At 37.5% G+C, this 25,146-nt stretch overlaps 1 protein-coding gene across 3 annotated transcripts in view; it reads right to left on the bottom strand.

The window, feature by feature from the left end:
- LOC149072912 (dachshund homolog 1-like) overlaps positions 1 to 25,146 on the bottom strand; it is a 178,102-nt gene that overhangs the window by 55,862 nt on the left and 97,094 nt on the right. For all 3 annotated transcript variants that reach the window (XM_089246397.1, XM_089246395.1, XM_089246396.1), the window contains exons 2-3: positions 15,312 to 15,439; positions 7,736 to 8,096 (exon numbers count right to left, since the gene is read on the bottom strand). In XM_089246397.1, coding sequence (XP_089102523.1) covers positions 7,736 to 8,096; positions 15,312 to 15,439 — 489 coding nt within the window. The remainder of the gene's footprint in view (positions 1 to 7,735; positions 8,097 to 15,311; positions 15,440 to 25,146) is intronic.

Raw genomic sequence — 25,146 nt, 5'->3', positions numbered from 1 at the left:
AAAAAAAAAAGTGTTTTTTTGTTTCCAGAAAAGGCGATGATGGAGGGAAGAACCGGAAAATCTGTGGTATTTGATCATAACTTGACCCCACCCCCTAGCTGAGGTATTCATTTTTGGAAAAACTTTCCTTTTCACCGTTACTATCTTTCTTTTTGCTTTCCTTTTTTTTTTTAGCCCCCGGACCATCGTTACCCTTCCCTCTAGCATTTTATAATTGTTCTTTCACCGAAAGGCGCAAAATCAATAGAAAAATTTTTCTTTTCCTTCCCCCTTACACGCCATGTCCCTTATACCTCCGTCTTTTTCTTTTGTTTTGCCCGTCACTTAAATTAACAGGTTTGGTAGACAAATACAAAAGCGTTCTCCTTTTCACCATTGAAAAGGGGTCCCTTTTTCTTCTCTCCCAGGCTCTCTTATTCCCTTCCACCAACTACCAAAAAATTGAAGAACTAACGCAACCCCTTTTGTTTTATAAGAAACAGGTGTCAGGCGCAGATGCTTCTAGAACAAAGGAAAGAAAGCGCGGTGATAATTAAAATGAACTGAAATTATCGCCTTCCATGTAAAAAAATATAAGTATATTTTAATAAAAATAATAAAAAAAGAATTTAAAAAAAAAAACAAATTATCTGTACCACCGTCTTTTTACCTTCCCAGCACCCCTGAACAACCTCTGTCTGTATCACCATCCCATTTTTGTGATCAAATGATAAAATAGACCAAGTCTAATATAGTTATGAATCTTTGGAGTCTATACACGCAAATTCATTCTCGTTCTTTCCCCTCTTTCAAAAAGCTTCTCTCTTACCCTTCCTTCATTCATTGAATGAAGTCCCTTCTTATTTTTTTTTTTTAATAGTGATCTCCTTCTCCTACCTTCTTTAGGATTGGAAGGAATGCTAAAAAGGTACTTGCCATGTCACATCACACCCACTTCCTATTCCTCCCTTCAATTGTCGTTTTTAGTAGAAAAAGTGCTCCTTCGTTCTCCCGTTTTTGAAAGAAAAGTAGTAGGAAAATGAGGGGTTTTTTTAAAAAAAAACCCTATGAAATCGGAAGTTTGTCGACAACTTTTTGGGAAAAAGCTGAGCCCTTTTTTATTCTTTATGTCGCCAATCCATATATGAAGTATTAAGGATGTGGGAAGGTGACTTCGGACTTGTTATCATTTGATCTATGGGGCTAACACTCGTTTTTTTTTATACATGTATACACATGTACATATATCTGAATTGATTGTAGAAACAACGAAAATAGCAAACATGTTCAAAGCTTCTTCCGTTGTGCCTTTTGTGTCGAAAATGGATAAAAAAGGGAAAAGAAATTGCAGTAGAAATTTGAAAAGATTATAAAAAGGACAAAAAATTGATGATGATACTAAAGAGGTGCCAAGAGCCCCTTTTGTTTCAAGAAAGTTCTTGACTAATCAAGTATTTTTAAAAAAAGAATGAAGTATGTGTTGGCTTGTGTGTTATGTGCGAGTTTTAGTCTCGTATAATTATTCTTTTCCCCTGAAAACTTTACTGAGAACGTGTGACCAGATTTGGGAAGTGTTTTTCAAGTACGCCCAGATAACAATAAAAAAATGGGAAAAAAATAATAACAATCGTTTTTCTTTAAAAAAAAAAATGTCTATATCTGCTTCCGCATCGTTTTTAATTAAAAACGTTCCCGTTAATAAAGTTTCAAATGAATAAGCCTTAGAGACAGATACTGAAAAGAACCAACCCGTTGCTTTGATTAGCTTTAGTATTGTTTTCGAAAGGAAAAGTCTTTTCATATTTTTTTTCCAAGGGAAAAATTCTGAGGTTTCTCTTCTCCCCTTCGTTATATGAAACATTGAGTTTTTGGGTAGAAAAGTCAATATCAAAACATAATTTCTCCGAGAAAAAAAAACTCCAGAGAATAGCGATGTATATAAACCTCTACGTAAGAAACTTGGGTAAGTGACAACGGGTTTGTTTGATTTTAATTATCAAAGCATTGATGATTTCGGGGTATTTTGGAGAGATATAAATGACAAGTAAAAATATTTGATGGGAAAAATGAGAATTTCAGAAACAAAGAAGGATTAATACTTAATTTTTTTCCCCCGTTCCAAGAAAATCTCAAGAAAAAACACACGGAAGAGATCTCGTTATAAAGTGAGAAATCTTAAAATTTTGAGAATAATATTCATTGCATTTTCCAGTTTCGAAAAAATTTAGAATTTATTAATTAATTTTCTTTCCGGGATGGTTCTCCCGTGGAAAAATCCTTACATTTATCTACCTATATGAATGTCAGGCCAATTTTTGGATTCTATTTAGCGATAGGTATCGTTACATTAATCGTTGATCATGTTCGGACGCCATATTTTGATATACGTACTCTATACGTTTCACATTAAAATAAAAACACAATGCCTATAGAGATCATTAATGAAGATTATCGTTAAGAAAAAGGTAATAAATGATGCAAATATTTATTACCTACTGATTTTAATCTAAAAACAATCAGCAGTTTTGTTTTCTTATAACTCTGCATGCACAGTTTTTCCGATTGAAATTTTCGAACAGGAAATTGATTCAACCGTGCCTTGAGATTGTTGATACCTTTTTATCATTTAAATTGTAGTAATTGATTACTATTTTGTGAATTATTAGTCACGACTGCAATTACTTTGTAAGATCCAGGTAAAGAAATAAAAGTATCGTTTTTTTTCCGGGAACATCCGCAAAACAAAAAATAATAATAATAACTAATAATAATTCGAAATGTCACATTAAATATGAGTGATTGTTGCAGTACGCGGAAAGTATATCCATACTCGTTGTTAGTATCGGATTCTCACATGGATGTTACGCCATACTGGCGATTTTTCTTACATCATAAAAGCGTTAGCTATACGTATCTTCTCACCAAAACGTGATTTTTCAAAGTAACTAATGTACGGACCCCAGTAGGAACCGTCACACAACTCTATTAGTATTCCTGCATCACACCCACTTTTCACATTATCTAATCTCAATGACTTCGAGAATCATTTCTATGTGTATGTGTTTTTCTCCCCTAACAGCACGAAAATCGGTTGCATGTCAAACAATAGTAGGTAGCCATTTTTTTCTCCTTCACAATTTGTCATCTTATCTTACGTTGTGACTTTTCAGACATTTCGAGGGGAAAAAAACGCGAGATGGAAATCTCTCTCTCAAAAAAAATTATATTTCTTTTTCTACGTAGCTTATATACAATATAATGTGAGTAAAGAGAAAGGTAAGCTTACAAGAGGGTGAAAGATAATGTCTTCCTAAGGTTCTCTTGCCGATTTATTAACGCTTTAAACGTGATTCACTATTTCGATTTCACGTAGTCACGATAGAAACTGCTGTTTTTTTTTTTTTTGTTTCTTTTTAGGACATAAGCACAGAAGTAGAAGAAAAACACTAGAATATATTATTAAAATTGTTATCAGGGTTTGCGAGAAAGACATACCGAATGCCGCAACAGGAAGAGATATTGCTTTTAAAGAAGTTTTTTTTTTACTGACTAGAGATATATTCTAGAATGTAATGTATAATTTACAGAGTGATTATGATGATAAGGACGATTTCAAAACGGTCTTAGAAATACGAATGAAAAGAATGTGTTGAAATTTTGCGCGAATACCATGAAGTAATGGGATTTCGTTTGATGTAGTTCAGAATTTTGCCTCTAGGGGGGCTCATCTACAGTTGCCTTGAAATAAACACCGTTTCTCCGCTACTGTCCTGCATAGTCTAGAACAGTGGTTCTCTAACTTCTGCCACCCACGCTCTTTTGCCCAATTTATGGTTTATCTGAGCTCTCCAGAATAGTTAGATACTTTGCTATATAAAGGAACCATTTCCCCACAAATCAATATACCCAGCTCGCCGCGATGCCCCGGCAAAGGTTGGCGGCACCCTACGAGCCGCGATGCACACTTTGAGAAACACTGGTCTGGAACACAGTTTCCTAAACTTTTTTGTTTCATCGCCCCCTTCTCCTAAAAATTGTTCTTCTCATCGCCCTCAACTCAAGCCAACCCATACGATCCTATGTTATATCCGTAGCTTCTATCACCCCCTGAACCTGGTGATTCCCAACTTGGAGCCCATGCCCCCTAATGGGGCAATTCGATTTTTTAGGGGGGCAATTTGAATTTTTCTATGAAAGCTGGAACCTTCCGAACTCCCTTCGTTTTTATATCAGTTCAAATTTCTAATTTTTATACAGTTTCTTGATGACTTTTTATTTTTCTCTTCAAGTGTAAGGGGTTCGACCAAGGATTTTTAATACTTTGTGTTCCATGAGAAATTTGTGTATAAAGATCTTTTATCAAACTTTTATAGTGTAATCCCGGCCTAAGTAAAAGTAGACAGAAATAAGGAGGGGGGGGGGGACAAAGACTCCTCGTTTTAAAATTTAAGGACGCCAAAGCAAAAAACAACGTTTATTAATTGAAAAAAAATAGAAATACATGAAGGGGTGGGGGACCCCCCCGACAAGAAGAAACATCAGAATTTCAGAGATGCTTTGGTGGAGCGCGGCCTAAAAAAGGTTGGGAACCATTGGGTTTAAGGGGTCTCGTACCATTTAACATGGTGAAAAACTATGCTCTATAGTGTAATATCATTAAAAATACTATATTTAACCATTGACGTACTTAAAACGTTTTTCACATATTTAAGATTGTATAAGCTATCCTATGCCGGTATAAAATAGTACATATCTCTAATACAAGTCACCAAAAAAACAGCTTGCGCCCATGATGAAATAGCATGACATCAATGTAATTGAATAAATACTGATTCAAAATGAAGGAAACTGTTCAGTTCATGGAATGAAGAAAAAGATTGAGAGATTTCATTGAGTCAATTATTACATTGTTTAAAATTAAATTTCAAATTTTAAATATTAAAATTTAAAAAATGTAAAATTTCATTTTAAATACGATCGAGTCAATGAAATCTCTTAATCTTTTGCTTCATTTCATGAACTGAACAGTTTCCTTTATAATATTTTCAATCAATTTTTATTCAGTTAACATTGATGTCATTCTATTTTATCATGCGTGCAAGCTGTTTTTGGTGCGTTTTTTGAAAATTTCCAAAAAGTAAGTATCAGGCCGGGATTACACTACAAAAGTTTAATAAAAGTACTTTTATAAAAGTTGAAAAATGCAACCAATAAGAGCATTGGTAACATTCTAGCAAATGCAATCGATCACCTTATTAGCTGCATTTTGCAAGTTTTATAAAATGACTTTTATCAAACTTTTATAGTGTAATCCCGACCTTAGTTAGAGATATGTACTATTTTATACCGGCATAGGATAGCAAATACAGAATCAAAAATTCGTGTAAAAAAAAGTGAAATAAATCAATGGTTAAATATAGTATTTTTAATGATATTTTACTGCTAGAGATAATACTTTTCCACCATGTTACATGGTATGAGACCCCCTTAAACTTATATCGTTGCCAGTTCTCATCGACGAAACTTTAGACTTCTCTCCATGAGCATCAGGTCACGAAGAATAAAATAAAAGCTTTTTTTTTTGTACTTCTTCAACTCGCATTTTCTTCCTGTCTACTGTTTTCTAAAGAAAATGCAGATCTAAGGAAATGAAATGTTTATAGGATAAGTAAGAGAGTATATATAAGAAGGAGCTGGGACTGGCTCCGTCTGTTGAGATCGTATCACGATTCAAATTGTCTAAAAGAGAAAAGAATACCTTTTGTGTGTGTTGTTCGGGGAAAACAGCCTGTCTGTTAAAACATTATGGTAGCATTCACCGTGCAGTGGGAAAAAATCCATCTGTTTCTCGGCAATATTTTTCTTCACTGTGTTTCTGGTGATGTGAGGGGATTGGTAGGGTTCCAATTTAGAACTGGAACTTGGTCGAAATGCGAGCGTGATGACCCATTTAACCTTTCATATATGAGTATTTTAAAAGAATTTCTCTTCTGTTTTGTTTTTTGGTTTTTTTTTTAATATTATTATTATTATCTCGGACTAAAATGTAATTTGCGAGGGCAACCCACTTATAAGTAGGAGGAGGGTTTTCTATATTTCCGTTTCGTTTTTGTTTTTCTTCCAGGATATATGCCTTCATCCATCTTGTTTTTCACCTTTTGCATCTCTCAGTCGTTTTTCCATCTGCAACATCCATTTTTCTAATCAACGTGAATTGGTGTATACGGATTTTCTTTTAGAATACATTTCTGATGTTATACAGGGCGATTGGTCATGGATATACCGTTTCCGAATTCTGTAAAATAGTAAAAGTTGAAGACCGGAGCACCCCACAACTGTGATCCGTTAGGTAGATGCATTAAGTTTGTGTCCCGTTTCTGAGGAACGTAGGTGATAGCGCGTGTCACGTGACTACTCTGTTCTGGTACTGTGTCAATGAAGGTAAATAGGGCACTTCTTATCTCGAGGAAACCGTCGTAAGAGTCTCCTTTCCGGATAAGTCTTTGGCTGATGTCATTGCTGCAGAAACTTTGTTCCCCAATTACAACAGTTACGGATACCGTTTTGCTTGATTCGAGAACGCAAAACGCTCTTCTTCACGATAGAAACAGTCATTTTGACTGACTTGTCACGTGGCACGCTATTGCTTACACCAATTCCATCAGTAGCTTAACACAAACTTTATGCACAACTTCTATACGTCTACCCAACGGACCGCAGTCCTGGTCCATGTCTCCAATTGTTACGGGGTAAAGTGATCTCTCGCTTATACACCCTCTCGCATACGTTTCTCTCAGTTATAAGACGATTTTCTGCACTCCCGGTTAAACATGTAGGTAAATAATGCTATTCACTTATATGTCCCTTTCTCATATACGTCTTTTTTTTCCTTATTTCCTTGCACCGACGCGTAAGCGAGAGATCACTGTATATACTTCTTTATGAATCACCTGGTATTTTGATTGAAATAACAATACAGATTGTTACCAAAAGTACCATAAAAAGGTACGCCTACATATGCTTACTCGCTTTGACCGTGAAGTAATAAAATAAATGAACTTTTGTTTTGCTTTTCTTCTTTTTTCCGCCCACGCACAAACCGGTTGCCATCGCAGTGCCTCACCAGCCGTCCACCAAACTAATTCCGAAAGGAGCAACGCAAGTGTCTTCGATGTATAGATTCGATCCACCCAAGTTGTACGTTCGCATAGTGCGCGTTGTTTGACTTGTAATAAAATATTTCATGACAGCCGCACTCATTAGTGGACATTTTCAGAAAACCACCCGAGGATAACGCATAGCAACGCAGATGTAGACGAACCTTAAAAGAAAAAACACATATTTCATCAATCTATAATAACCTACCTGATAATAGTTACGGGCTGGTTGTCAGAAGCCATTGTGTGGTGTTGCTATATACGTAAAAAGAATTATGTATTGTGAAACCTACCTGTTGGTCCAACTTAAAATCTAAAACGGTGTCTCATTTAAGCTTTGTGGTTATGTATTGGACTCAAACTTGTACGTACCAGAGTGAAGACATTGATATTTGAAATGTCGTATAAGGACTTATTATCTTATGCCCCGAGTCCTGTTGCTTTCTAGCAGATTTTGACTGGTAGATTGTGGGAATCCTTCTTGCAATTTAAAAAATGTTTGATTGATCTTTAGTGTTTACGTTACTGCATGGCTATGATTGATTCTGCGTAACTGGGAAAAAAAAACCATGTTAAAACGAGGAAGGGTGGTTGGTTACCTTGTGGAGTTGACTTCATTCCCAAGAGAGGGTCTTTCTTTGATGACTGTTGATGATGATTCGGCATTTCGACCAGACGATGTAGACGACGATGAATTGAGTCCACCGTGAGACGAATTGAGAGCGGCGTTAGCGTGAGGTCCAGTCGCAGCCAAGGGCAAGGTCACGGCAGCACCACTTGCTGCTGAAAGCATCGAGTTGTGATGGGCCGCGGCCGCGGCAGCATGGTTCAAAGCCATGAATGGCAATGGGTTCATGTGGGGAGGTGCTGCACCAGTGGCTGCTGCGACGGCAGCTTGTGCTGCGGCGACGTGGTGGCTATAGCCATTTGCGAGTAGATGCGACTTGTCAACTCGATCACCTGGAAATACAGACGTATAGAAGTACCATCAATTACACGGATCGAAATTCCACCGTCTCCATATATTATTTTTCACATCTCTCTATTCACACAAAAAAGTATATATTTAATCATAATGCGGGTTTTTAAAACTATATCATCAAAGGCTATATCAGCATCCAAATAATCTACATTATTCCTATTTAATCTACGTTGTATTATCAACGTAGAAAAAGAAAATAATTTATCACATATTTCATAACTGATTCGAAAGAGATTAGTCGGTTGGAAAAACAGCCACACGTAACAAGTCGGTTTATTGGGAAATAAATAAATAAAAAAAGACCATTAAGTATTCATGAATCAGGATTTCATTGAGGCATTAATTAAATGATACAAATACATCCGAAAAAAAAACCATTTCTCAGAGTGAAATCCATTTTCTTGAATCGAAACAATGCCACGGTAATGTAAATTGCCTTTGTTCCCTCTCTCTTTTTTGGGTACTTCAATTATCTACGCAAATTTGCCTTTTTTTTTTGTATATATAGTTTATTTTGTAGGCTAGCTAGCACCAAGTCAGCCGTCATCACAAGCAATTTATTAAGTGAAAATATGGGGAAGAGAATAATAATATTTAAAAAAAAAACATCGCGTCGTTTTCCGCGTATAATCGCCCGCTGGCACCACCATGCACCTCTAAATGGGGCATGGCTGTCAGAAAGGCAATGAGTATTAAAGTAAAGTATAAATAATAATAAAAAAAACCAATAATAACACACCTTTTATTTCCTATCGCGTAAAAATTAATTACTATTGTGCTACCAGCAGCTGCAAATGTATTGGAGCGAAAATTACGGCTGTCACTAGCGTGCTTTATTGTGTCTCATAATTACACCACTTGATGAAGGTGATGTGTCATTATCACTCGCTGTAAAACGTTGCATTTATGTTATTCACGCACATACGAATCTTTGTGACTTTTCCTAACCCCCTTCTACCTAATTTTCCGTCCCACACATGCTAATATCAAACCGGGGCCGGTCGGGTGCTGCGTGCTGTCGTAATATCGGACGATATGCCACGTAATTACGGAGTATGTGGACTATAACCATGCACTTAAATACAGAGAGTGAACTCCATGATCGGACTCGTTGAAACAAGGGTAAGTGGGGAGATTCGTGTGGTCACTTAACCGATAGGCGGGAGAGAGACAATCAACCAATTAATTACGTACTAGCGTGTGAATAGAGCTACTTTGGTAATATCCCACTCGTGGTTGAGAATGACCAAATGTCTACTGCATTTGCACCGGCAGGAAATATGCTCGGCAAACTTCGGAACAAAAAAGAGCACTTGTGTATCATTTCTTGTGTCAAACAGCATCTGGAATTATTCATCGAAGTAATCAGTATTTTAGAAAAAATAATGACTGCCTAACGGAACGTTTTCGTGTGAGACATATCCAATATTTTAGCAATTTTATGGTTATTAGAGTCAGGGAATTTTGAAGTTGATAGTAAGTCTCAAAGTTTAATTTCGTTTTCGTTTAACAGCGAGAATGCTGTTACGCTTAACGGAACAAACATATGTGGACATATTGGTAAATTGACTCATGTCGAAGTTGGATGGATTTAATCTACCAACAGGATGGAGCTCCGTTCAATTCCCATTGAATTATCCGTGAATTCTTGAACTGTGGAGGCGATAGATCAGTTGTTTTGGCCTCCACGTTCTCCAGATTCAACCACTGTAGTGCACCAAAGAAACTTCGATTTTTTTTTTTAATTAATAAAATTGGCGATCATATGCCAAATGATTATGCTTACAGTAAAATCTAGAAACCGCTCCAATTAATTGTATACACCCTATAGAATGAGACGGCTCGTGACAAAGACGCATTATTGCCTTTGTTGGGTGACATCGATTTCGGCTTACAAATGACGCTAGTGAGCCAGTTGGGGTGGATCACTCCACTCTGCTCTGAGCATGAATCAGTGTATGATGGTTAATATGTGTCTTTAGAGATTTACCGCATGTTTCTCCCGAGATACCTTGTTTGTGTTTTTCCGCTTGATGAAGCAAACTACTAGAAGAACCGAAGAAAAAAGGTGTTTCAACAACTTTTTAGGTGACTGAACGTTCTTTAGTTTGTTAAGTTTTGTTTTTGGACTAATACAAAAAGGAAATGTAACTAGTTTGGATGCATAACAAAGTAAGAACGCGCCCGAATCATTGCTTTCCACCTTTTTTTTCTTGTTTCATTTCCGAACAGCAGTAACGAGATGAAGGGGAAGCAAAGAACTTTACTTTTTTATTAATTGAATTTAGTCACGACATCTCACGTGCTCCAGGAATCGCAGCTCAGTTACACACTCACATACATATTCTCTTGAGCTCTTTACTCAGATCCTTGCAAAAATATTGATTAGAACATACAAATAGCCATTTTCAGTTATTCTACCATTTTCATTAACGATGTTCGAGAACAAAGGAAAAAAAGCTATCCGTCCTATTCAAACCACCGCAACCGCGAACCGTATCTGCAGGTGTGGTTGAACCACATCATATGTGACTAACAGACTATGACTTCGTATTCACTATCTCCAAAAAACACATTCTTTTTATTATTGGCCTACACAGCATCGTGAGTTTAATCGCAGTTTTTAATTGCTTTATTGATCGTGCAATACAGAGGACGAATTTTGAAATAAACGTGATAATTTATATCTCAAATGGGATTTGAACATGTGCGGATATAATGCGAAATATGGATTGAATTTTTAGTATTTAATACCGTAGCCTAACTGGAGGTCCACACTACTCGTGCTTAGACTTGCACTCACGGGATTTGCAGTTAGATTGTGGGTAATGTGGACAAGTTGTGAGAATAGAAACACTTTGATGATTGATGGTTGACTGAGATCCTTCCAATATAAAGCCGGACGAGCGCCTGAAGTAGCGTGGATGTAAACCAAACGAGTATAAGCAAAAGCCTGGTGAGCACGAATCTTCATAGTTTGAACTAACCTTGACTTCTCAACCTCCACGGTGATTCTCGAACGCTTGAAAACTTCCAAGTCGCGTTCGGGACGAGTTTTTGATCAATTTTCACATCTGCAGTTAGCAGAAGCTCCCTATAATACCTTAATTCAATTAATGAATAAAACCGATGACGAAAGGGTTTAAAGAGCCGAAGAGAATAGAATACCGAAGAAAATGAAAAAAAAAAGATCTTTTGGAAATAGAAACAACACACTTTGAGGAGGAGGAAACGAATGTCCGTCCACCAAGAGATGTCACACGCTGTCAGTCGAACACCTCCTTTTGTTTGCTTTAGAAACTCCCTTTGCTTTTCTTCTCTGTGTCTGTCTCTCATTAAGTGAAGCAAATTTTTGCTCTTTTTTTTCCAGTCACCTCCGAATTGCAGCCCGGCCATCCTCACCTCTCATAATACACATCTAAAGCTTCTTTTTATTTTTCCTATGTGTTATGTATGTATATATACACACTCACACACACACTACTTCTCTCTCTCTCTCTCTCTTTCATAGTGAGAAAAGAATTCTTCGGGAAAACCAATCAGGTCTTATCCGGCTCTCAAAGAGTTCGGTTTCAAAGATCCATTCGTCACTGTCATCGAAGATTCAGTGCCTCCGATATATACTGTATATACACATACACATATATATATGTATGTCTATTTTTTGGTTCTTTTATTTTTTGTTATTTCATGCAGGGGAGCAAAAAAAAACAGCGTGTACGGTGGATCAAAGAAGGAGCGAAAAACGTTGTCTGTGTGAGCTGAGTGAATAATAGCGAATTAATGAGGAAAAAAGTTTTTTTATTCCGTAGATAAAAACACTGGTGTAAGTAAGTGTGTTTCGTTTTGTCTTTATCATTTTTTTTGTCCACTAGCATCTAGCATAAAAACGCAAAAAAAACAACAAGGAATCGATCGATCAAGGAAGAAAACACATCGAGGAAGAAATTACTCGATGATTAATAATATTATATTACATAGTAGATGTGTACCAAAATAATTAGCACCATTCTGTCAATGCATTGTTGTCCCTGCATTCATCTCCACAATACCCCATATCGATATTTAAGGATAAAAGTGAGAGAGTGAAAAATTGAAAGAAAAAAAAAAAGTACTGCTGTTGAATGTTAAGGACTTTGGTCAAAGTATCGTGTCCGCGGAAGAGAAAAGCATGAAAATTTGTGTGTCAACCCCCGCTAATACTCTTTTCTAAAAATCATCGTTCATCCATGAGTTGAATTGGTGAGTCATAGACTATTGCTATCTCCCTTGAATTCCCCTCCATCATACAAATCCATACCCGTATACATAGTCCCGGATCACTCTCTCTCTCCGTTTTTGCTTCCCCTCACTGAATATATATATGCAGCTTTTTTGCGCTCCCAGACTCTGGAAAATCAAATGCATTTATTTTATAGCCATTTCCACGGCTGTTCCTTTTTTCAACAGTATTCTTCTCATTTTCATATCCATAACTGATCCTTCACGCATATGAATGTTGAGGGAAGGCTCTTCGGTTGATGTTAAACTGCCCTACCGTGAACAGTTGGATGTCTTTTGCATATCCTTCGCCGTTTGACGTTGTTTTTTTTTTGAACATGCGTATTAGCGTGAATCCATGACCCTAGTTATGACAGTTTTTGAATAACTTGGCTAGTGATGTTCACGAAGAGCAATAACGATCTATAAAAATTTCGTTTTGAAGAAAGATATATAGCACATATATTATCGTGAAATGCTTGATTGGCTGGAAAAAACTATCAAGTTGGTTCTCATTTAGATGATGTTTTTAAAAAGAAACAATTTGAGATACACAAAAATATAAACAATATAACTACAGTAATTCATTGTCAGAATGAACTCGACCACATGCCGGTTTTGGTTTACATGCAAGAAATAATTCGTGTATTAGTTTATATATCATCGTTATCTGTTTATATCACCGTTCATCCCGCTGTTTATGTTTCAAAATGTAAACAAAAAGAGATGTGGTGATTGGCTAGATATGATCACCTGTTTTTCTAAAATTTATTTTGAAAGAATCCACCAGTGTGAACCAAGTAGGAAAAATAGAGCCCACGTTTGGCTGTATCTAATCATGTGATTAATGTGTGTGTTTGAATCAGGCACCAAATTTTGGTTCTATATGATACGCATGTGCGAAGAACTAGCTCTCGATATAACTTTTTAATGCATGTGTAATGATGTTTTTATTTATTTTTTTTGCTCGTAAAATTAAATAAAGATTTCAAACACGTTATGTCACAACATTAACGAATAATTTAAAGATATTTAAATTTATAGTTTCTGATAAAAACTACTGAAACAGATGGGGGAAAAAAATGAGTAAATTAATCATTTTCAACGTACGCAATTATTAGAATTTAATCTATAGTTGGCCACGGATAAAACACAGTAATCAATTAGGCAATCAAGTTGTCACGGTAGACTCACACAGCAATACATTATTTCCAATTTTTGAATTTAATTTTTGTTTTTTTTTAAGTTTAATAGTAAACTAAATCAAGGAAAGGAGGAAAGAATAATAATAAAAAAAAAACGTTGATTAAGACGTGAAAGTTACATGTTGTTGTCTAAATGTTGCCGAGCAAAAACAGTCTTTTACGAGATGAGATATTGAGGAGGAAGAAAACGAAACAAAACTAAGGTCATCAATAAAATTCCGGTAATAACAGCAAAGGACGACGCATCTATTAAGAAAAATGCGAGTTGCGAGGGGGAAGTGAAAGACTTTAAAAGTGGTGGTAAGTACACAAGAGAGCAGGTACGATGCGTATATGAGTATGCATGTATGGATATATAAGAGAGAGAACATTTCAATCTTCATCCGCTAAAATTCTCTCTCTTTTACGCGATATACACAATTTTTTTTTCTCATCGTTATTCTCTCTCTCTCTCTCTCTCTCTCACTCTTCGTTCATTGCTTCATTTCCCAGAAACAAGATTCATAATTAAGTTTCTGGAAATTTGCTCCCACCATGGTTGGATACTACCTTCCATCGCGTGATGAAGTGATCAATTGTTTCCCTTGAGGACCGTCAAAATTAATGCCCCCTTCACGCATCTTTTGCAAGTCGTCTTCGGAAAACGTCGCGTTAATTGAACACTTATTATTAGCTAGTCATCCAAACAAATCGTACTCATACACGCATCACCATTTTTTTTTTCGGTACTGTTTCTGAAACAATAAAAATAATAAGAAAGCAACAATGTAAAACAATGAGCAGTGAATGAATGGATGGATTTTGTGTGATAAACAGAATATTTTTGCATCTATTCAATGTTAGTGAAAATAAAATATTTGTTCTTTTCCTTGAAATTTTTATTTTAAAATTTATAAAAATTGTGTGTGTTGGAATGAGATTGATATTATCGATAATGGCTAGAAAATTTGGCTAATTACGCGATTACGAGATATCATAATACGTTACGTATACTTACCTTTGACTTGAATGAAGTTATTGTTGTTGTTTGTCTGAATTATCAATCTAAAAATATCATTGTCTTTATAGACTATTTTTTAAACGATGGAGTTCATTGAGGTTTTTAAGAAAACCTTCTGATCACATCATATGTTAATGATATAATGGAATACTGTAAAAATTAAATTTCAAAATTGGTGGGATATCACCATGGTTCAACTAGTGTTGGCAGTGACCAAAAACAAGTTTTTTTTTAAAGAGATGAAGCTCCATACTTTATGTTAAGGTGTTGGAGAAGAGTATATGTTTTACTTTTATTTCTCCATGTAATATGGGGCCATTCAAGTATTACGTCAGCAGATTTTTAGCCATTTTTTTACCCTTCCCCCCCGTCAACAAAATTTCGTCAGCAGCTTAGAATATTTCATATCTTCAAAATGGGTGGTTGATGACGTAAGCAACCTTAAATCCCTCCCCCCGTCATCAAAAGTTCGCAAATCCGAACCCCCCCCCCCCCTCGATGCTGACGCAATACTTGAATGGCCCCTATAAATAGTGTTGAAATAAATTCAGTTTTTATCAGGCGATGCATTTACCGTATCATTCTTTAAATCTCTGGTGGTTTTCCTCGTTAAAACATAGTATGTGATGTGCTTTCTATATGAACTATAGTGCTAAGGTTTTGTTGATGAACTCTAAAAGTCTAATAGAAGTAGCAAAAAAATAAAAAGCTCTAGAACGAAATCTTACCTGAAATGTACCCATTTTCGTACACAGGATAGTCGCCTTCAATTTTCGTCTTCTTCAAAAGGATGCTGTGATTCGCTCCATTAGGGCTCATACCGACCATGGTAGCACGCTTTGGCGGCCGCCCAGGCCTGCAAGGATAACAAGAAAAGATTGGGACCTTGATTCCTCAACACAATTCTATCAGAGAACATCTTCAAGGAACGGAATTAGGTAGATTATATAAATGTGTTTTTTATGTGGCTTGCACGTGTGTGTACGTTATGGCAGGTGCACAATCAGCTTCAATATATGCATGAATCTATATATTTTGAATCTACGGGAAGTGTGTCGTTCTTACTCGACAATGTTAAGAGGCTCATGTTACCACACGAAAGAATAATAACTACTAATGTTACTTAGCTCAAAGACATTAGTCATCGTAATATGTGGAATCGTCTTACAGTGTACTTGCTATCCATCTATCGGATAATTCCAAAATTCCATCAGTCAACCCCTAACACGAAACTTGAGCAATATGAATTTATTCAGACTCGCAACAAAACGTCACGCTTCTTACCGTTGATTCATTATTCTTCGAATCAGCTTTTATATCCACGACTCGGCAACAAAATGAGTTTTGATTAATAGGCGAACGTTTCATCGAGTGAAGAAAAGCAAAACCCCGAATTTAATTTCCCACCACCTTCTCATCAACCACTACCCGACCGACCTCAAGTCTCTCGTTCATAATACAGTAGAGTGTGTGAGAAAGAGAGAGAAAGAGGCGTAGTAGGCCGTTAACGGGGTATTCCCTTGTCTTAAGACTTTCTCGCTGTAAATTCCGAAAGCTCCTTCGCGACATCTCGAAGCAGTAAAGCTATTAACAACCTGTTTAAATTTAGTTCGTAACACGATCATCATGTAGTACACTAGACATGTAATGAGCTCGAAATTGTTCAGGAACGTATATTCATCATCCCCCTGTTAATCTAAACCCGTCCGTTATACTTTTTCCTCCCCACTTTCTCCCACACACACGCGCGCGCTCCAGCTAATTGTCCCATAACTTAGTCCTGGAAGCAAGCAGTGCAACAGTTGAACATAATGAGCAAGACAGGCCGAGTAATAGCCTCCGTAATTCACGGAGGATGAGTCCTTGTCGACAAGCAAAGCCTGTTTTCTCTCGTCTCTCTCTCTCTCTCTTTCTCAATCCACCCTTGGCTCTCATACCCAAAAGAACGCATATTCCCCACACACACACACCAAAACTCCATCGGCCCTTCACGAGTAACACGAGAACACGAGACCGCGTGAATTCGTCCAGCTGACAAGATGGCGACTCGTCTTGTTCATTATAATCCAGCAAACAAAGTTTGTCCCGAAGAATCGCTAAAGACGAACGGCAGAACATTAGAAGCCTTTTCCGCGCTAATAGTTTACCTCCTTCCCCGCACCATCGCGAAGACTACAAGACACCTCCGTGTTACCAGAAACATTATTAACTTAATTTTCTTGTCAAGTTTCCGAACGGGAGGGGGGGGGGAGAGGGCTCTCTCTCTCTCTCTCTCACCCATTCCCCAATTTCCCATTTTACGCAGAGTCGTTTGGCAATGCTTTATTATCGTTTGGTCTTTCCTGGTTCGTGAACTGATTGCGAAACGAATTTTTATTGGCCAAGGAAAAGAGCGGCATGGTGGTTATACCCAGTTGAAGAGTATGTGTATATATGTATACCTCGCGCACACAACACAACATACCACACAAGGAGAAGCGAGTGGTGGTGTATATAGCCGGTCGAAGTTATGCAGATAGATAGAGCGAGAGCTCCATGGAAAATTTGTTTCCACACCATACACTCCTTTCCACTCCTGCTACGCGACATAAATCTTTCATGGTGAGGACCAAATTGCATTTCAAAAATCCGAAACTTGTTGCCGAGAAGCAACGGTATTTTGTTGTCCTTTTTTTTTTCTTGCTTCTATCCTTTCTTATTTGGTCGCACCTTATATATATATATATACAGACACATTTTTTTTTTCTCACACGAGAGTTGGAGAGAGAGAGACGCGCTTGTTTTGCGGTCTAATGCAAGATGCACAGCTACCGGGGTAATTGGCAATATCTTCTGTTTCAAGCGGTTTCTTATAACCTCATCTGCATAGCTAGTAATTTCAAAAAAAAAACTCTCACTTCACTACCACTTTCCTCTCCTATTCATATTTCTCCAAACGAAAGCGAAAGGAGAGAGGTAAAGCGAGATTTTTATACGTACGATACTTTTTTTTTACTTGGCTATGGAAGTCGATGCATTTTTGAGAAGAAGCAGCAGCAAAAAAAAAAACTTATTTCTTCATGAACAACGAGGATAACTAAAACAGCGATACACACAGTTATTACTTTCGGTTATGGCTGTCAAATATCCAACAGGCCTTCAGATATAGAGCCTTACACTTCTAGAGTCTTCTATGTTCAGGAAGTATCCAGTTTTCTCGGACATTTTTTTTAGAAACAGTATATTCTTTTATAAATACTCGCGAAAATGATGTGTGTGTATAATTTTTTTTTTTTCCCTTTTAGTCGATAAGTTTTACATAAAATGTATTCCGTTTTTTTTTTTTTTTTTTGGGAACGGGATAGACTGTTTTTTTTTCGAAATTTTTCATTTTTTCCCCTTTGGTTTTGATCAGCACTGGCTTTATTTTTCAATAGGATTTACAAGGGCGTTGGTGGAGATTTTTCTGACTGTTAGAAGAAGAGGAAACTAAAATCACTATTTGACAGTCATAAAACCCTCCGAGTTACTTGAAAATTTATGAGCGGTTTCCACCGTTACACCATTTCCTAGAAGAAAAAAAAAGAACAAGATTTTTTGGAAATTTTTTTTTGATTTTCCGAACCATTTCCTAACGCATTCAGTGAATTTTCATGATCACTTTCAAACTGTTTTTATAAAGCTATAATTTTAACGTTTAAAGCCGGTTTACTTTTCCCTATGACTCTATAAGAAATATATTTTCGGAATATGTTATATATAGAATAACCATCGTATACATACATTCAATTTGTAGCATAAAGCGTGTCTGATTTGAACCATGTCCATCAATCAAGTATACGGTTCTAATGATAGTCACTGTGTAGGGATAATTGGCATCTAGGCACCGCAATGAGAATTCATTGTGTATTATCTGGTGCTTCAATTATGATATGGAGCCAGGAAACAGTTGTTTGAAGGACTAGAGGTTGGTGAGTTCATTATTACTTGATGATAACGAATGATACGACAACAATGAACTACGACAGGCCAGCCTTAGTTGCTCTTTGAAATTTTTGGGGAATACTTCTCAGAAATGAATTTTCTAATGTCAAAAATTATCTAAAATGCCCTAAGATAAGTATATTTTTCAGAGGATCTAAAATGCAAGTGAAGTGGCTTCTAAAAATAGCCCGGCAGTGACCATTCTTCCATCCCACGATGGGACAAATAGAAAGTCTACTAGACGAAAAAACGAACCACTAATGTGTTCAAAATAGGCTTGAGTTAAGATATTCAGTATTGTACAGCACCTAGCATCCGGATCGGGAACCACGTGGTCTTCACTTAGCATAGATGGAGCTAGAAGATATGTTGCTCCTCTTTGTTCTTGAGCGTTAAACCTTTTGGTTCATCAATGTCAGTTGCATATTCAGAAATACCATTTGAGATTGAGTTGAGGCACTTACAAATTTTAGGAGAAATGGCAAACTCTTTTGAGTCAGATTAAACCATCAAGAACAATAGCGATCTTTGGTTTGGTATCTTCGTGAAAGATGAGAATTTTCAGTGAAAAACTCAAGAATATTCTTCGCTAAACAATCAAGTCAAAATATAAACGAAAAGAACGGAGGAAAGCTTTCAGTTCATTGAAATCATTTTGATTTCCAGCAGAGTAACAAGCTTCAAGATTATGTATAATGGCAAAAACATGTTCATAAAGTTATTACGGTTTATATATTTCTCGTTATTTTTTTCCGGATTCAAAGACAAGAAACATCAGTAGAATTTTATATAATACAGTATATGTATATACCCCAATATATCCGATATTGTACGATTTCTCAAATGATCCCGTTGCTAACCCATCAGAGGAGAAAGAGAGAGAGAGAGTATAAGTATATATTTTCTTTGAAAAATTCCCGCTTGTTTCAAGTATAGAGGCTGTTATTCAGTATTATTTTTTCAGGGGGTTTTATTTCACTTATATTTTTACTTCTTTTTCTTTTTATGGGTATCGTGTAAACCATAAAAATGGAAACAGGGGCCCGAGCTCCGCTTTGGAATGATGGCAATAAAACCGAATAGGGAGGGGTTAAAAACGCTGCACACACACACGTGGAAGCTAGAAAAAGAGCAACCAAATTGGGGTGTTAATCCAAAAAAATCTCCCGGTGCTCTTCCTATTCCAGCATTTTAATATATCTGCGGCTTTTCTCCTTTCTTAACATAAATGAGGACATAGAAGAGGAGCTGGGTAAATAATATAAGGGAAATGGAGCTTTTTTGATGCTTTATTTGGTTTTTAGATCCAACTTGAATAGAAAATAGCTTGTTTTCTTCTCGTTTTATTTCTTTTTTATCCAGGGATGTTGAACAACAATGGATCTGTATTTTCTACGATAGGTTCGTTGGATATTTTTATAGATTATGTCGAAAGAACGAGTTCGATTTAGGGGTATTTCGAGATAATCCAATAAACTAAGAGAATTTTTCGAAATAATTGTAACATTCTCAACCCTTTCCATGGCATAGTAGAAATACTAAACTCCCTCTGCAAAATACCATATTTTTTTCAATGCAGTAGGCTTTTTTTTTTTCGATTTTCAGCAGGTGCAAAGTAAAGGGTATAGATCAGTGTTTCTCAAAGTGGGCGATGTAATAGTCCAGGGGGGCGATATAAGCTACGGATTTAACATAGGATCCTATGGGTTCACTTGAGTTGGGCGCGATGAGAGAAAACAATTTCTGAAGAAGAGGGCGATGGAATGAAAAGTTTGGGAAACTATAGTATAGGGCAATGGTTCTCAATTGGAGCGATGAATTGGACAAGGAAGTCCAATTAATTTTTTTAAGTTAAAATATATACTTACCTATGCTTGGGGAGCCGCACATGAGCGATGAATTGGACAAGGAAGTCCAATTCATCGCTCATGTGCGGCTCCCCAAGCATAGGTAAGTATATATTTTAACTTACAAAAAAACCACTTCAAAGCATAAATTGGCACACGAATCAATATATCCAGCTCACCGCGATAACCCCAGAAACCGTGACGCACACTTTGAGAAATACTGTTATAAGGGAAGAGTATTCCATTGAGAAATCCACTTAAAAAATGGTAAATTGGCTTGTCAATGCTAAAATAAGAGCCCTTTAAGGAGGCGAGATATCTCGTCAATAGCTCCGAGAGGGTTAATACATGATAATAGCCTTATTTCTGCATTGGGAAAATGGGTATTTGTTCAAGATTCTCTAAATAGAGATAACAGTTATCCGCTGAATAAACATTTTGACCGCAGTCGTTGAAGCCTTACCTAATGCCTGCTTTACCCTGGGTAAAGCAGTATTTCAAGTTAAAATCGGGTAATGCAGTAGTGATTTACGGGATGGACACGAGTTACCAAATCAACCGGTTTTCGTTTCTCCCCCCCCCCCATAATACCCCCTGTGTATTTCGATATCAGTCATCAATCAAAATATTTCAATTTTGTTTTCTTCATGATCAAATTAGCGCGCGTGGACAAAGCATCGGAACGAGAAAACACGTTCATTCAAAAGGTCGAACACGTGGTTACTGGCTGTGATCGAGAGTATCCGTAACACGACGAAAGAACCGTTGACGTTTTCCGTTAACGCGCCTTTCTTTTTTTTTCCGTTGTTGTGTGTTGTTGATATCGCGTTAGCCGTTGGGCGTGCTTCCGTTGCTGTTTCTCCAACGGCAGTCGGAAAGGAAAGAAAGGCTGCTGCAGCAGCAAAAAGGAGTAGAAACCAGTTCCGTTTCGTCTGCGAGTCCAATCGTAACTGAACAACAATTCGTCGACGACAGTCTGGAAAACGATTCCGTTCCGATTGCTCTGAGCGCCATCTCGCGGGATGCTTAGAGGCTGAGCTTTTGCAGTAGTAGCAGCAGCAGTGGGGGGTTGGAAGCGAAGAGCAAGGCCGAAACGTAGGTACCACCACACCATCACCACACATACATACATGTAAGTAAATGATGTTCTTGGGGTTGCGAGTGTTTCGCTAAGATGGTGCCGGGGAGAAATTGAGAGAGGAGAATTGCTTTGGTCGTAGTACATCCATACATACGTAACACGGGGACTTTTCCTCTGCTTGGCTCTCTTTTCTCACCCACCTACACAATCTCCTTGAAAATTCTCCCTTTCCGAATGGCATAATTCAATATCAAGGATTCAACAGGTGGTCGGCTCAACTCGTGGTTTTTAAAAGGCGATGCCGTGTTTCAGGGGTTCTCCACAAAATGCCATTAGGAACCTCGCTGATAACAGAACGTCATGCCGTAACGGAGTGCGTTGGTAATGCCGTAACCTGGGGTCATATGGCCTCTTTGCTGTCCTGGGATATTTGGGGGGGGGGGAGACTACACGGGAAAATCAGGTGAAAGGGGAGCCACGACAAGTGGTGAAGGAGGCCTCAGAGAGATGTGAAGAAATTATAGAGAAAAATAATGAATTATGTATTCTGTCTATGGAGTAAATCACTTTCTGGTGAAATATCGTGGGGGGGGGGGGGAATATTGCAACTTTCAGAATCCAGCAACGATGTTCATTAAAGCAGGACCATCTTAACCTATGGTCTACTGTGCGCATGGCCCAGAGCAGGGCCATAACTGGAATTTTTTGTTCCCCCCCCCCCACAACTTTAAAATTCAATAACTTACTAATGGTGTTCTTTGTTCCCACGTAAAACTGCCGCCCGGGGCAGTTGGCTCTCTTCTCTTTTCTAGTTCCGACCCTATCCAGCAGGGCCTCATATACAAAGGGGCCCCTACACGATGAGATCTGGTACTATGATTTTCAATTGTAAATATGTAAGCTGTTACTTGCAGCTATGAATGAGGCCCCAAAACATCACTTTTCCCGGGGCCCCATGACATGCATATAACCCGCCGCCCCTCCAAGAAGGAAGCTCACTGAACTATAGCTCAGTATGATGTGTCGGGAGCAGGGCCGCAACTAGAGGAGGAGGGCGGGGGGGGGGCAACTGCAAAATTTAAGAGGCAGCAGTTGTAAACTTTGAGAAACACTGCCGTATATAATTCTTCCAGACATTTGACCAAGATGTTTCATATCTTCGATCTTCATGCGGATAAACTCAATTTAGTAACCTAGTCATCAAGCGTAATGATTGAATGTTTGTAAGCCTGTTGCTCTCTGTGGCGAGATTTTTCGTGGTCGGGGGGCATTCGCGCCTCGAAGTTGGAAAATCACAGAAAACCGACTTCAGCCAACCACCATTGTGGCGGCGATGGGGTTCGGACTTGGATCTTGACGATGCGAGTCCGTCACTACGACCACTCGACCACCACAGCGGGTCCCTGAACTCATGGGCCAAACTTTAAGGGAATGTAAAATCACATAAACATTGTTGGTATAGCAATTAGGGGGGCGGAAAAGTGTTGTCGGAAAAACCCGAAATATGCAAAGTAAATGAAAAAAAAAAACTTTTTATGTAGGCCTATTATCATTGTGTGAAAGTCTTGCTATGAATGGTTTGGTACAATTAAATACTGAAACGCACGTATCGGTGTTGGTGACGGCACATTTGAGCACTTTCTGCAACTATTAATGTAAATTAAAATCTTTTTTTCATTTCCTCAGTATCTCGTGTTTTCCGCCAACACTTTTCATTTTCGACCCCACATTGCTATGTGGAAAAATTTTACCTTCCTTTAAAATTGGCCCAAGAGTTCAGGGACAACCTGTATACGTCATTTGGACCAGTGGGAAAAGGTAACCGCGATAAAAACGCGCCACGTTTTTCACGTGGTGGTCATAATGTTAACTATATTTTTTTTATTGAATCTTTCTTTTTCCCATGGTCCATATATCCTATATACCAAGTTTCATCAAAATACCTCCACCACAGAATGGGTGCTACATACGTTTAAGTAATGTCAGATTATTTATAACCACCCTGTATATTAAGAATATCTTCGAGAATATCAAGAATGTCTACAAGAACGTCAAGAATAACTAGAATGTTTTGACGAATAATCAAGTAAGAATATCTTCGAGAATGCCACGAATATCTCCGCGAATGCCAAGAATATCTTCGCGAGTGCCACGAATATCCCCGCGAATCCCAAGAATATCTTCGCGAGTGCCAAGAATATCTTCAATACCTTCAGGAATTCTTTACTACTTGTTTTTAAAATTTTAGATTCTCAAACTTTGCAGGCACCATGTGAATATGACCAGGGCCGTCTTAAGAGTACCATGGGCCCCCGGGCCAATCGATTTTTCTGAGGCCCTACTAAACAACCTCTCGAAAATTTCAACCACATCTCATTTTTGTAAGGCCCCTCTCCGCTTGAGGTCCCCGGGCCGTGCCCGGGTGAGCCCATGCCTTAAGACGGCACCGAATATGACTGCAGTTTAAAATTTCTCGCATCGCATCCGTCCAATCCAGTGCCGTCTTAACAAGCTCGGATGCACGGAGAACGAAAAACTTTTGAGTTTTCTCTTCAATTTCTCTAAATATATCTTTGTATCATAATTTTATGGGCATCTTTTTTTCAACCCCAAACCTCGTTGGGCAATTTAGTGGCCTTTGTGTTTTTGTATTTATATTTCAGCAGAGTTAAATTTCGTGGCGCTCTTAAGTGTCACAACGACTCACAATTTAGGGGAACGGGGAAGAATTCGCTGACCAACATAAAGCAATTCAGTATTCTTTCGAACGGCTTCACTTCGGAACTTTACCCGCGGGGTTTTAAGCTTAAAAGCTGATCAATAGACGCCATTGAACACACACACAAAAAAAATGAAATTCTTATGAAACTTGTCAATTAATATTTAACTCTTGCTAACACATAATGAGTTTTTTTTCACTCTTCTTCTCAGTAACTTTGCGTTTTTTTTTCCTTTCATTATTTCTTAATAATCCCCTCTGTTCTTTATTATTATTATAAAAAAAAATAATTTCGGATACATTTTTTTCACTAATTTTTCATTATCAAGTTTTTTTTTCCTTCACCTCTTCATGTTGATGTATCCTGGTTTGAGAAAATGAAAAATAAATGATCGCAGTGATTAAGCATTACAACCCCATGGGGGTTCATGTCCGTGATCAGTTTCTACCTTGAAAGAAACTTTAATGTAGCTTCATTATGGTACTTTTTTGCTCCTCCATTAAGGGAAAAAAAATACTTATGAAGCTTATACTGTGTATACCTAAGTTATCAGACCCAATAATCAGTGAAAAAAATGTAGATTCTTTTTGTTTTTAGCGTACCGCACTGTGCTGTTTTAAAGAGTGAAATAATAGCTGTTTGGTAATGAAAATCTCAGGTGTTTTTTTTCCTGTACCTTAGATGTTTAGAGTGTTTTCTTTTCCTTTGATTGGTCCCTTGACACTGTTTAGAGTTTTTATTTAAAAAAATTTTTAATGAGTGACACACGCGAAGTGCGAATATGGTGCTTGATAAGTTCGAGCATTATATTCAGTTCCGCGTAAGTTACGGTTAACCTGTTTTTGATTGATTGTATACAGATGTTTAATGTTTATTAAGACATTGTGTACAAGTACGACCCCCCGAAATCCGGACACTTCTCCCGAATTTTTTTTTTTTTTTTCTCCTCGAC

The sequence above is a fragment of the Pholcus phalangioides genome, unplaced genomic scaffold (assembly GCF_987345545.1).
Source record: "Pholcus phalangioides strain wild (caught in Gottingen) unplaced genomic scaffold, Ppha-v1.0 ptg000017l_1, whole genome shotgun sequence".
NCBI classification, from domain to species: domain Eukaryota; kingdom Metazoa; phylum Arthropoda; class Arachnida; order Araneae; family Pholcidae; genus Pholcus; species Pholcus phalangioides.
This window is presented reverse-complemented; position numbering and strand designations above follow the sequence as displayed.